This window comes from Neurospora crassa, linkage group I, assembly GCF_000182925.2.
Source record: "Neurospora crassa OR74A linkage group I, whole genome shotgun sequence".
NCBI lineage: Eukaryota > Fungi > Ascomycota > Sordariomycetes > Sordariales > Sordariaceae > Neurospora > Neurospora crassa.
The window spans coordinates 697,849-710,392 of NC_026501.1; the positions used below are offsets into that span (position 1 = coordinate 697,849).

Consider the following 12,544-nt stretch of genomic DNA (forward strand, 5'->3'; position numbering starts at 1 on the left):
AAGAATGAGTGATAGTAGACAGTTGCTGAGTGTTGATGCAGTACTTTAGTGACTCGTGGTCTCTTCATGGTTTTGAGTGCTGAACAGGGGAACATGCATGTCAGGTAAGTATTCTAGATAGGTACCTACTCAGCCGTATCCATCCACCAGCTTTCTAACTTAGAAGGCGCACACTCCGCAACCGTAACCGCGGCAGGCCCAATTTCGAACTACTAGCTCTATGAGCATTTATCCGATGGTTTGTCAAGTGTAAAACAGTAGGGTATATAAAATTTGATCACCGTCCCCAAAGAGTTGGGCCGGTGTTACTTATACAGATACACACAAAAACACACTCGCTGTCAAGGCAACCTCCCGTTCGTATTGGCCCCACTCCCCGTTCTTTACTCCCATTGCAATGTCTCATCCTCAGAAATGTCCCTTTGAGAAGCCACTGTGGTGTAAAAATCATGTTACTCCGTTAGAAAAGAAAAGAAATCCGAAAAAAAAAAAAAAAAAAAAAGAAGAAAAAGAAAGAAGAGAACAAGACAAAATAACGCAATGCAAAACAGACTTCAGGAAGCCGTTATGTGGTGATGAAGCTGCCAGTCCATTTGCATCTCTCTGGTAGAACCACAACAGTCCATTTCCTCCTCTTTATTTATGCGTGAAGAACCAATCCTCCAGAAAAATCAAGGCCTGCACGAAAAGCCATTAAACAAGAAGGTTGTGGAAAAAAGCGTAGCCGTCCAAGCGCCCAATTCATCCCCGCCATATCCGACTAAAAAAATGTACCGCCGTTGTATCCGAATTCCGCTTCGTTCGCTAGTATTGTTTCGCAAAAGAGCACATATGGGAAGAAAAGGCGTAAATGAAAGCAGACACGAGGTAAAAACTGATCACAGTTCGAAGTGGTCGTTTTTCTTACGAAGCCAATCGCGCCACTGCTGCATCATCACTTGCAGTTTCGTCGATGCGTTCCATGGGCGAAGTCCTGGAGCCTACCGAGTAATCACCCGGTGGCCGTGTGTTATTGTCCCCCGCCGTTCCCGGCTTGGTGTTGTTTCCGTTGACCTGATCGTTCTTTCCGCAACCCTTGACTAGTCTGTGACGCTGGACGTGACGCAAAAGGAACGTTAGCGTTTCGCTCGTCGTTGATCGCAGGGGAATTAGGCAGCCTACCTTCAGCGCATCCTTCCTCGAGAAAGACTTCTCACAGTTGCCACAAGGATATGGCTTCGTAGCCAAATGTATCCTCTTGTGGCGCTTCAAGTCATGATTCCTGTTGAAGCCCTGTGTGCACTGATCACACTTGTATGGTCGGTCCCCTTGACGAGGTCCCAATTGGTCGTGGCCAGCTCCATACCGATGGTACTGAGGCATCGGATGGTGGGTGCCATAATGCATGCCTGACATACCCACCATGGCCAACGGTGTGCCGGGCTGGTGCATGTTGCTCAGCACGGGACCGTGTCCATGCCCGTTAAGCGAGTAGTGATGCTGAGACTGGAGAGAATATTGCTGAGGTCTGCTGCCCGTCACGTACTGTAGCCCGGATCCGCTGCTGCCGCTGCTCGATATCGATCCCAATGCGCGTGGCGCATTTCCTTGCGATGTTGAAGGTGAGTAACTTGTCGGGGATAACTGCGATGTTGGTACCCCTTGAAACCCAGGATATGAGCCCTGTTGTGGTGTCGATGGTGATGGGTAGTAACTACTTTGGGTCGAGCTTTGTGATTGTTGGGTCGCAGATGGGTAGTAGCTGTTCTGGGATGAAGATGTCCTGAAGTTGCCAAAGTCATGAAGGGAGGGTAACGAAGAGCCGTGTCCCGCCGTTGGCGGTTGCGTTACCGCCGGGTTCTGTGAGCTCAGCATTGGGTGGGTAGGACCTGACGCTTGTGAAGGGTGCGATGATCCCAGAGGTCCTCCCGATGATCCTACTGATGTCGGAAACGAATGCTGTTCCTGGTAAGACGATGAGACCGGTACGGTTTCCGCGTTGGTTGACGTAGAGGTGGTACGGCCCCCTGAATAGTTCGTCACAGATGACGGAACTGAGCCAAAGGTGGCTTGTGGTCGGTGAGTATAAGAGGTCTGATTGAGCGATCCCGACCCAGGGTTGGAATCTGGACTCAAGTATGTGTACGCGGACGGCGCTGAGCTTCCCGGTGTTGGCCACGATCCTGTGAGTTGACTTGAGTAGTAAATGGATGACCCGGGCTGCTGAGAGGATTGCGACCCGCTGTTGTTAATGCCCGATGATAGATTGAGGCCTTCAGTTGCTATTTCTGATCCTAAGGTGGTTGTTAGATTACAGTTGTTTGTGGTGGAGGTTGTGCTGGTTGTAGTGTGACTAATGGTAGAGGGCTAAGGAATGGAATGGGTAAGAGGGGGGGATAAGGGGAGGGCGAAGTGAGACCTGCTGCCTTGAGAGCAGTAGTAGTCCACCGCGCCGGTTGTGATCCTCAAAAGCACTGTCACTCGGGCTGTTCAGAACGGGAAAAGCACGATGGGGGTTTCGCGTACTTGGTATATCTAGAGCAGGGAGAGTAAAAGGTGGTAGACTCGTGGTCACCTTTCTCGATCTGGAGGAGAAACTCTCAGGATGTGCTAGGGTTGCTTGATGATCGGTCATGATACCCATACGCGCGCTTCGGTTCGTCTTGGTTTGCGGGAGTTGATTGTTCTCGTCGTATGAAAACAGAAAGTTCGTTGTTGTTGTTGGTCGTATGCTTCTTGCTAGTAGATAGACCAAGTTATAGCAATCCTTGAAGCTTTGATGTGACAATGGTATCTATCGGATGGCGTCAGGTTAAGACACATCCAAAGGCTTGTCGGAGGGAATAATTCCTTTCGTAATCTCTGCTTCTGCCTTTCGATGGAAGCGGAGTTCTGCTATGGGGATTGTAGGAAGCCTAGGCTGCGAATAAGATGTCGGCCAGGTGTAGACGCCTCCGGGCTTGGGTTGTCGACAACGCTGAGTCTATGGCGGATGGAGAGGTAATGGCTTCAGCCAAGAAAACGAAGGTTGTCGAGAGCCCAAATTTAAGCTTACTTGGACGTAGAAGAGCTTCAAAGTCACTCTTTGATTAGTTTCATGTAGCAGATGTGGAGTGTCGATCTGTCGATGGCGTCCGCCTGAACTATATGTGCGCTTGTCCCAAAGGTGTGTACATACACGCGTGCACTAGCACTCACACACACACGCATGTACCCCCGTAGGGAGGCTCGGAATCCAAATAAGGACCCTGTCCAAGTCTAGCCAAGGGTATGTAGGTGTGGCAGGATCAAGCAACAGCCGCGGGCGTTTCTTGCCCCTTGCCCGAGAACAGATGTGTTTCTTTTTGAACGAACGACTGCCGGACGGTCAGTAGTACCTGGTAGTCCGACTGGAAGCTCGTCCCTGGCTGGCGCTTTGTATTATGCTTGGCAGCTCCTTTGCTTTTGGGTTATGGTCGAATTTGGCTACCCCAGTGCGGGATGGCTGAAAGAGCGCGGGTTGTGAGAGTTCAATCCTTGTTCAACCTTCGATCCCCGAGGTTGGTGTGAAAGAGTGTAGAACGCGCCCACCATTGGACTTTCTTCTCGGTCTTCTTCAGAAGATCTCAATGTCACTGCGTGACCTGTTGTGTATGCCGCTGTTGTTGTATTGTTTTGTGACTGTGGAGTTATTGGCTTTCAGAGTCGCTAGTGAGATTCGTCGCAGACTGCCAAACAAAGCTTGATAAGGGGACAAAATGCTGGCAGCTGAAAATACGGAGACTTGGCAACTTCGAAAGTAGCCACAACGCTAATAGCGCCCTTCCCATGTGTCGAGGTACAATGTGCGGTTGGTAGTCCACCTCAGTAAGAAGGCAGGCGCCACGGCAGACTGAAAAGGCTTCTTAACGCCGTTTCTTTGGAGGAAGCGGAGGGAATAACGGCAGCAGTAACCGTAACAGAAACTCTCGGCGTCTTGAAAAAAAGGCTAACGCTGATGACAAGAAAGGGCAGATGTTTTGTTATTGATATTCTGGCTGAACCGAGTTGATGATGGCCTCTCCTGCGACTCCAGAGATCTGAGGAGCAAAGACAGTCAGTCGGGATGTGGAACCAGGCTGGACTGTTTTCTGGTACGGAGTACCTACAGGGTGGAGGGCCCCTGGATACGGAAAAGTGGGAGTGGCGTTCAGGTCAAGCAAGCGCGTACTGCGTAAATCTGACCCGGTACATGGGATCGTGACCTCCTCCTTATCCTTTACACCGGGGGTGCAGTGCCAAACTCAGCTTTGGCGCGAATCCAAGTGCAGTGACGAAGCCCAGATCCGGCATACACTTCCTTTTTGTAAACTCTTATGACGAGACCGAGCTCAAGATTTCGGGCTATCGAGTTGTCCGCTCCCTTGGGGGAAAAAGGAAAGTAATAGGTGTAGTATGAGCTTCGCAAGGGGGTTCGTCGTCGTGTAGGCGAAAGTGCGTCACAGGTCGTCGTCTTCTCACCAGTTCTGAGCTTTCAACATATGAAGTAGTGCTCGAGGTGAACCCCAGGAAATACAAGGAACTATAGCCAACCAGTTTTCCTGAAGTTGAAAGACAAGCGACGAGGACCGAGGGAGGCCAGAATCCTGGTGCTTGGTCCAGCTCCCACACTGGGAGTCAACACCACCCGGCCATGCACCAGGGCGCCGGGATGTATCCGCATACCCCCCAAACCTGGGAAGCTCTAAGAGGAACAAGGGTGGTATGGATTACTTGTCGGTTCATGCCCATGTCTCGCCCTACACTAGTAGTGTACCATAGTATGTACGTTGTATGGAGAATTTGGTGCACATTGCTTTGTGCCTGGAACAAATGTGTGGGCCGTTTTGCCCTCTCCTCTTCGATGCATCAGGGCTGAAATCCGGTTGACAAACCCGACAATGTGCTAATCAACGGCCATCAGTCCAATAACCGCCATGGTGGTGCTAGGGAAAGCCACGCCAGAAACCGTTCAGCCCACACTCTCCGTTTCTGCAAGGCTACAGTGTGCAGTCCCTGCCATACGGAGTACTGCCACAGACTCTGAAGCGTTCTCCAACAGATGTCAGCGAAGCATGATGTGCAGCAGGGTTCGATGTCAGTTCGTTATTGCTCAGCGCTGACATGTCTTCGCCAACATATGTGTACGATCAGCAGACGAATGAGACCTGATAGCCCCCGTGTTGACAGCGAGTAGTGACAAGAAGGAACTGCATCCGGCTCCAGCTAGTGGACACTGCGAACCGGCGGACCAGGCCCAACCGGACCCGAGCATACCAGGACAGAATCCGCTTTGCTGCTAGACTACTGCGAGCGGAGCTTATAGTCGCGGTCCCAGAACGTGTAAAGAACTTGAGGCATGCTCCAGGTGTTGACATTCGACACGGGAGGTCCACAGAACGTTCCGTTTGGGCGGTTTGCCATCCTGGAAGATGTACCCCTGCCAATCTAAACCCCAGCTCCTTGGACTGGAAACACTCTGCTTGATTTGGATCAGATTGCATCCAGTAACGTGGAATGGCAGCTTTACATGCTTCCCATAACTCATCTTGGATCAATTGTAAAGCACCAGCGCTTGTGACACTGATCTATCCGGCACTACAGGCTTTGTCCACATTGTACGCTCCCGCCTGGCAGACGAAATGCTCAGTGAATAAGTCTGGTATAGAGCCTGGGCAGAATCTCATTTCAGCTTCTTCCCCAAGTTGTGTATGGTTTGAATCGCGTGGTCACCGTTGGACTTTGACCCAAGTCCAGGCTGCCCACGAGGCAAGTACTCAGTGGGAGACGCGCCATAAAGGCCAAGAGCCAAGGGGCTGATCTCAACGTAGGGCAAATACAGCAATGCCACTGAGTGGGCAGCTATTGCACGCCTACAGGCATGGATGGCGCTTCGTTGCGCCTCCCGTCCGCTTCTCGAATCAGGCGCTCGGGGTATGAAAATGGAGGTGTGATTCCGTCAGATTCACACTCTCTGCAGTGCTCACGCTTCATCAAGATCACCGCCCGGTCGAATGAAAGGGTCGATTCCTCTTTTTGCACTGAAGGCAACAACGGACGATGAAGATCACGTCAGGTCATAGAAGCGACTGAGCAATAATCAGACGCAATGCCAAATGGTAATATGGGTAGGTTGGGGTAGTTTTTGTAAACAGTGCGCGTAGAAGTCTAGAGTGACTAGAACACAAGATACGGCAGTCCCTCAATCTCTCTGTGATAATGTCTGACCGGATAAGGAGACGGGACGAACGATAACATGGCTACCTGATTGAGAACGTACCAATGCTAGGGCAGGCGACCGACCTCATCTCGCAAAGGTGCATAGAAAGTATTCAGCTGAAGTGCAGATTTGAGATTACAGGACACGTTCAGGGAGCAGAGAACTGGGTGACAAGGCCAGACAGTTGCCATTTTGACGGCTCGGAATCGCATCAAGGAGCACCCTTAAAAGCCTGTTTTGCTCTAGCCCCTTCCATCGCATCCGGTTGACGGGTGCGTTTGGTGCCACTAGTTTTTCTGCACGCTGCATGGGACTAGTTCCAAGGGAGGAGGGGTGGGTGATATCTTGAGCCAAGAGGAAGAAGCATCCCCGACTTGAGTCCATTGAAACGCAGAAAAAGCAAGAATTGCGTAGCCTTCTCGGCACCGACCCTTCTTGTCTTAGGGCACCTGCGCAAAATAGGGGAGATGATATGGCATTTTGCAATTTCCCTGCGTCCGGACCGACAGACTCGTCGTATCGTCCATGCCAGTATCGAGGAAAACTTTGGAAAGGCTGAGCCAGGTCTGGTAATGAAGGCGATCGTTGACAAAAAGTGCCTGCGGGCTTGCTTCCACAATGCAGGGGCTATACAGAGTCCCGGGACGGACAAGCAGCCCCAAATGTCGGTGGATGTTACTCAAGCTTTGATAGCCATCCCCCGCAGAATCATCGATTGCCATCCCAAAGGGCCCGGTAAGATGAAATGGGTGTATGTGTACGGAGCACAGGGTACCCCGTATGGCATGTTCCGTTCTAGGTTCCGTAATCTGTCTCCACAGAGCGCGGAATGACAAAAGAGAAGTTCTTTTTTTGTGCGGAATGTGCTCTCTGACGAAATGGTCGCACCTGACAGATGGCCGGATCGGTGAAAGGATGGATTGAGAGGAGGAAGGACAGAGTCTCATTGGGCGTTATCTTTTCAGAATGGGGGAATTTTTGACGAGAAGGGAGACTCATGGCCAGTCATCGCCCGTGATCCTTTCAGATGTTTGTATGGTATTGGCCGGTGAGGGTGGTCCTCTCCAGCAACGAAGCGTGCGAGTGTGTCAATATTGGGATAATCCCTTTCCCAGCTGTACCGGGTCTGCACAATACCCAAGCCTTCTTTTCTTTTTTGTGTCACGCTTGTACCACAAAAAGCTGGATTGAAGCTGGGCGTACAAGGTCGAATCATAACCCGACGCTGGTAGCAGGAGAACAGCAAACAAGGTTCCGGCGGGGAACTATGACATGCGGAGTACCTGGTACGTTCCAGTGCTGGGGATCAGAATGCTAGGTTACGCAAATGGCTACCATTGTTGCCCTCGATGCAGCCGTCCCTCTACATTACACAGCACATCACTCCGATAGCTGGAACCTCGCGGAAATCGACCCCAGCCCAAGCGGGTATGCTTGCTCTCAGTGTTATTTTTGCCAAGTAACACACAGTGAGGACGGATTGCTGCCTACCGTCTTGCTCAGACAGGCTTCATAGAGAGGCGCCCCTGGTGTGATCTCGGAACCCTTGGCGATCCTACACAGTACGCTCCGGTTACGTGGTAAACGGTGATGCACTAGTGTAAGACCGTGTCTCCATGGCTACTGCGAGGACCAGTGTGCACACCGTACAAGGACTGCCCACGATAATAGTCGAGCCAAGCATTTGGCTGTCGATAGACCGTGCCGTGACCCGTGATTGTCACCATCAAGATCAAAGTCAAACGTGAATGCCACCTAGGGACTGCTGCCGAACAAACAATGGTCGGGAAAGCGAATGAGAGGGTTGGACCAACTGTAGTAAGGCCCGAATATGCTCCTTGCGAAGTGAACACTAAGCTAGAGAAAGGAGCACTCTGAAGTTTGCAACCCAAGCGGCATGCTGACGGTGGAGACAACATAGGAGATGATGCAATTTGGTTGGGGCCAGGCTGGACTGGCAGAGTTGAAATGCTGGGTAAGGGACCCGATCTCTCAAGATTTGCCGTCAAAAGATGACATTTTCATGTTGAGGCAGCTTCTCTCGGCTGTCGGAGGGTATTCGTCTGCCAGTGAAATGTTGAATAGGCGCAGTGGCGCTATCATCGTTAAGCCGCATCTCTCGGACAAGGCGTTGAAATGGCACCGTGGGCATCCAAGGAGGGCCACGACCCATGGGGCTGGCTTGCTGGCTTGCTTGTGGGCGTTCTTGGACAAGGCAAGGTGCAGCAAGCCACGATGTGCCAGCGAGATTATCGAGCATGTGGTAGCAGGACCATCCCGTCGACGATGGTCACGCCCAAACCCCCAAGAAGCGCTCTCTGGAGTCTCATTTTTTTCCCGACATGACGATGTGCCTCGTGGGACAGAAAAGAGGCAATTTCCTGATACGACAGGCCGGAGGATACCGAGATTCAGAGTACGGAAAAGGAATGAGAAGTCTCAATAATGGTCTGCAAGCTTTCGGAATTTGAGCAAGACAGCTGTGACAGTGTGGGTTGAGCCGCACTGCCATTGAACGCTGCAGTGGGTGCAATGTACATTGCACAAGTATGGTAGGCATGCCATGGCCAAGGCAAGGGAAAAGGGATGCAGCTGAGCAAAGCGACTGGAGCAAGCCCGGTGAGCGTTGACGGTGCCGGTTGACGGTGCCGCCACGGATAGAATAGTCGTGGAAGCCTCGACCGGAAGCCTCCCAAGCTGGCGGCAGCGGCACAAGACTTCCCTTGGGCTCTTTTCTGTCCGTTGCTGTCTCGCTGGACGGAGCGAAAGCAGCCAACCAGCAGGACATGTTGTCAACAGTACCAAGGAGAAGGAGAGAACTAATGAGAGGCTCGGAGAGAAGGCAGCCTGCACCAAACCGTCGGGTGTTAGCAGTCAGTGTCACCAGCACCGGAGGGATTTGGGAGCTGTCAGTTCGAGATGTTGCGTACCATCTCGACCCGTGTGCGACTCTACCAAGTGGTCTAGCACTTGTACCTGCACAACGACCTCAAAGACGGTCGTCCATAGGCTGCTCATAAGCTGCTGATTGGAGGGATGACACTGATTCGCCGAGTGGGAGGGGGGGGCATCGCTTTGAATCGCATCCGTCACGTCGGGTTGCGTGTCTTATTGGGAGCCGATACGACGACAATGCCAACAAAGGCAGCGAGAAGTGTCCGACATGCCATTGGTGGAGTTGGGATCGGAGCGGTCACCAAAACAGAAGTCGAACTGTCGGATGTCCGAAGTGACGTTGAAAGAGAGGAGAAATTGAAAGCAGAGTGTCCATTATCAAATCCAAAAAGTGCGGTGGACTGGACGTTGGGTGCTGGTCGGTCGGTGGGTGTCAGGTGTGGTGCGATCGATGCGTGGTGGTGATGAGTGGATCCTGAAGCCCCAGGAGATGAACTGTACTAACAGGAACACCGACAAAACCCTCCTTATCTGTGCCTTCATTTGATAGGGCGGTACCTGGTCACAAAACTGCGGGATGGCGACGGGAGGCGCCTTCCCGAACTCGTCCTTCCATCTCCTCCAGATCACCGGCACCTGCCAAAACGCCAAATTGCAGCCCGCAGCGAGTCTCTGCAAAAACGATCACGGCACTCATGCGCGCCTGCCGTTCAAGCAGAAATCAACGACAAATGGAGGTCACTCAGGAAATTAAATTAAAAAAAGTTCACCGCTCTTGGATGGCCCACTGCATGGCACGGCAGAACCTAGATGATGTCTCCGCGGGGCCTGCCCGACCTGGCTGAATCTCACTCACTCCAGTCCGTCAGCCTCTTTCTTCATCGACTCCATCTTCAGCGCTTTCAGTTCCCTTCTTCCCTTCAACATCCATTCTGGATCTGGCCATCCCCGACCCAAAAGGTGACGACCCATGCGTCGATCAATCACTCATGACCCAAAGCTTAACCCTAACCGCTTCTTGACCAATCCGCCCTCTTCTCCCTACACACTACCATCACCTCGAAACCGTCGGTGGCTGGTCTCTACGCGCCTTTGTTCCCAACGGCATGATTCATCCAGTCGGAGACCATACAAATTCAGGCCTTGCTCAAAAACGTAGTTCCGGACGCTCCGAAAGGTCTAGAACATCCATCTTCAAAGACTCTCAGACTCTCGCGACTCTTCTTCAGATGACCACATTTCGTTCGGTTCAGAAAGTTCCCGATCTACTGCAAATCTCGATGGTAATGATGATGGCGCAAGGTGACATAGGCTGAACACATGTCTCATGATAATTCTCTTCGAGAAAACAGAACCGCTATTTTTACTGAGCAAACCTAGACACGATCCTCGTATAGGAATTCATGCTGGTCTATTCGCACGTCGGACGGGACTCTCGGTGGTTCAGAATACACTCGTTTTGCGTTACACGGACTCACTTCAACTTTACAAATCTGGCTGAAGGTAGTTCAGTTACCAAACAGCAAAAAAGGGGACTCCATCACTATCGTCGTCATCATTTCAATGCTCACTGGAAACATGGTGCTCTGAAAATTGTCGCCATAAGTGCCTTTACAAGCCATACTTGCACAAGTCGGAAAGATAACCAAGACTTGTCTCGGGACTCTTTCAATTTCCACCTTCTTTTTCCCCTTGCTTCCCTGTTCTTCACTCCATTTCTCACTGCTCAATGAGGTCGATGAGATGCATCATCTCCTATTTTCGGAAGAAATTAGCAAACAAACGCAGTGGGGTTCAGTTTGCTCCGTCTTCAAGTCAAGGACTTGCACCCACTCCATGATCGCATACCGCAACTACGCACATATAACAGAACGGACAAACTGGGGAAAACAAGGTCACACTTACATTTACCTTATCACCCTTTTTCTCCCCCACGCCACACCCACCATGACCCATGCTTGGGCGAGAGAGATCTCTCAATTTGGTCTACTGACCGAAAAGGGAGAGGATCAGGGTCGCACAAAAAGACAGGGACACACAGAGTCAAGTAAACCTCCCATCCCGGCTCGACATCCCTGCCAGCTGAAGGCGTGCATTCGCGGACATCGATGAAAACAGATAGTATTTTCGGCAGCCATAAAGAGTCTATTATACCGGGGGTGGAAAGTAATATTGCATATCAATTGCGCTTCCGAACGTCAGGTCTCTCACACACACATTGGCAATGCACCAACAATAGCCTGCCACGGCTTGGTGTCAAGCTGCAGAGAACCAACTTCGTATGAAGAAAAAAAAGAAAAAAACGACGAATTGCATTAGAAGCAATGTCACGATAATAACTGATTGTTCATGCGCTAACTCATCACACCACAAAAAAAAGCAACAGGATGTCACAGCGGACACAAGCATAAGGTCGAAAACGCAAAGGAACAGTCAATGCCATGAGACTGACAAAATCGGCGGCGGCTGAAGACACAAACCCCAGCTTGACGGGTACCTGCGTTTTGTCATACTCAACCATCTTCCTGGCTTCCCCCTTTTTCGCCCTTTTCGGGGCAGGATATTATTGATTCACTTCGGACTTACTTATTCTCTCACTTCTTTGCACTGCAGTCAATGCGATTGCTTGGGTTACATTCTCGTTGGTAGACAAACGCGGCAGTGAACTGCGTGAGTGCCTGACTGGCAAGTAAAGGGGGGCCGGCATCGTTGTCCACCGGTCGGTCGGTTGAACGGTGTCACGGCCATGTTGAAATCGAGAAGGTCAAATCAGTGGCTCGAATAATAGAGGAAGACATCAAGGACTGGAGTCTTACAGCGCACCTGTCAATATCTATTTTACGGGACGGGATATAATGGCCAAGGGGGCACGTCTGTGTGGGAAATGACAAACGCACTTGGTTAAAGGAATCGCGGAAAAATCTTTCATTTTAGCGAAGTTTATGCCTTCTTCACTACTTGGTGTAAGTGATGATAATCCAAGGGGGTGATGAAGACGAAGAGGGATTCTCAAAATACTTCATCGTATGTATCTCAATCTCGACTGACAACGAAGAAGGTCATTTTACACGAGTCATGAATTACATCGCGCACAAGGATGTCAGACGACCAAAATGAAAAGATGGAGGTCATAAAAGGTAGAAGGGCAGTTAAGGCCGAGGAACAGAAGCGGAAAGCATAGAGGTAGTAATGCGAAAGGTGAAACTGAACTTTGGACAGGAGCGTCCTAGGGTAGGTAGACACATGGACGTCAAGAGAAAGAACTACTACTAGAGGTAAGTAGGACGGAAGAACGAATTGCGTTCCCCTTCACACTCATTGTGCATCAAGATGGACGAAATTTAACCTTGTTTGTCTAGGTAGGTAGTAGCTTCTCCATCACTCGATGATTGATCCGTCTCCATCATCGCCCAACTAGGTCCCGTCGCTGTTGTGGGAAGATGTGAAACCCTC

General features: G+C 50.9%; 1 protein-coding gene across 1 annotated transcript; it reads right to left on the reverse strand.

The window, feature by feature from the left end:
* Positions 1-560: 560 nt before the first annotated feature.
* On the reverse strand, positions 561-2,227 carry NCU10006 (hypothetical protein). The gene is made up of 2 exons (XM_954359.3): positions 1,162-2,227; positions 561-1,092 (listed from the first exon to the last, which is right to left on the reverse strand). Exons 1-2 carry the CDS (start codon positions 1,852-1,854, stop codon positions 904-906), a joined length of 882 nt encoding a protein of 293 aa, XP_959452.3. The 5' UTR covers positions 1,855-2,227; the 3' UTR covers positions 561-903.
* Between the last annotated feature and the right edge of the window lie 10,317 nt (positions 2,228-12,544).

Bases quoted from the DNA above. Each gene is read 5' to 3' on its own strand.
- NCU10006 (XM_954359.3), bottom strand. From the start codon at position 1,854: ATGCTGAGCTCACAGAACCCGGCGGTAACGCAACCGCCAACGGCGGGA. The intron at 1,093-1,161 runs GTAGGCTGCCTA...CGTCACGTCCAG, and splicing joins CGAGGAAGGATGCGCTGAAG to CGTCACAGACTAGTCAAGGG.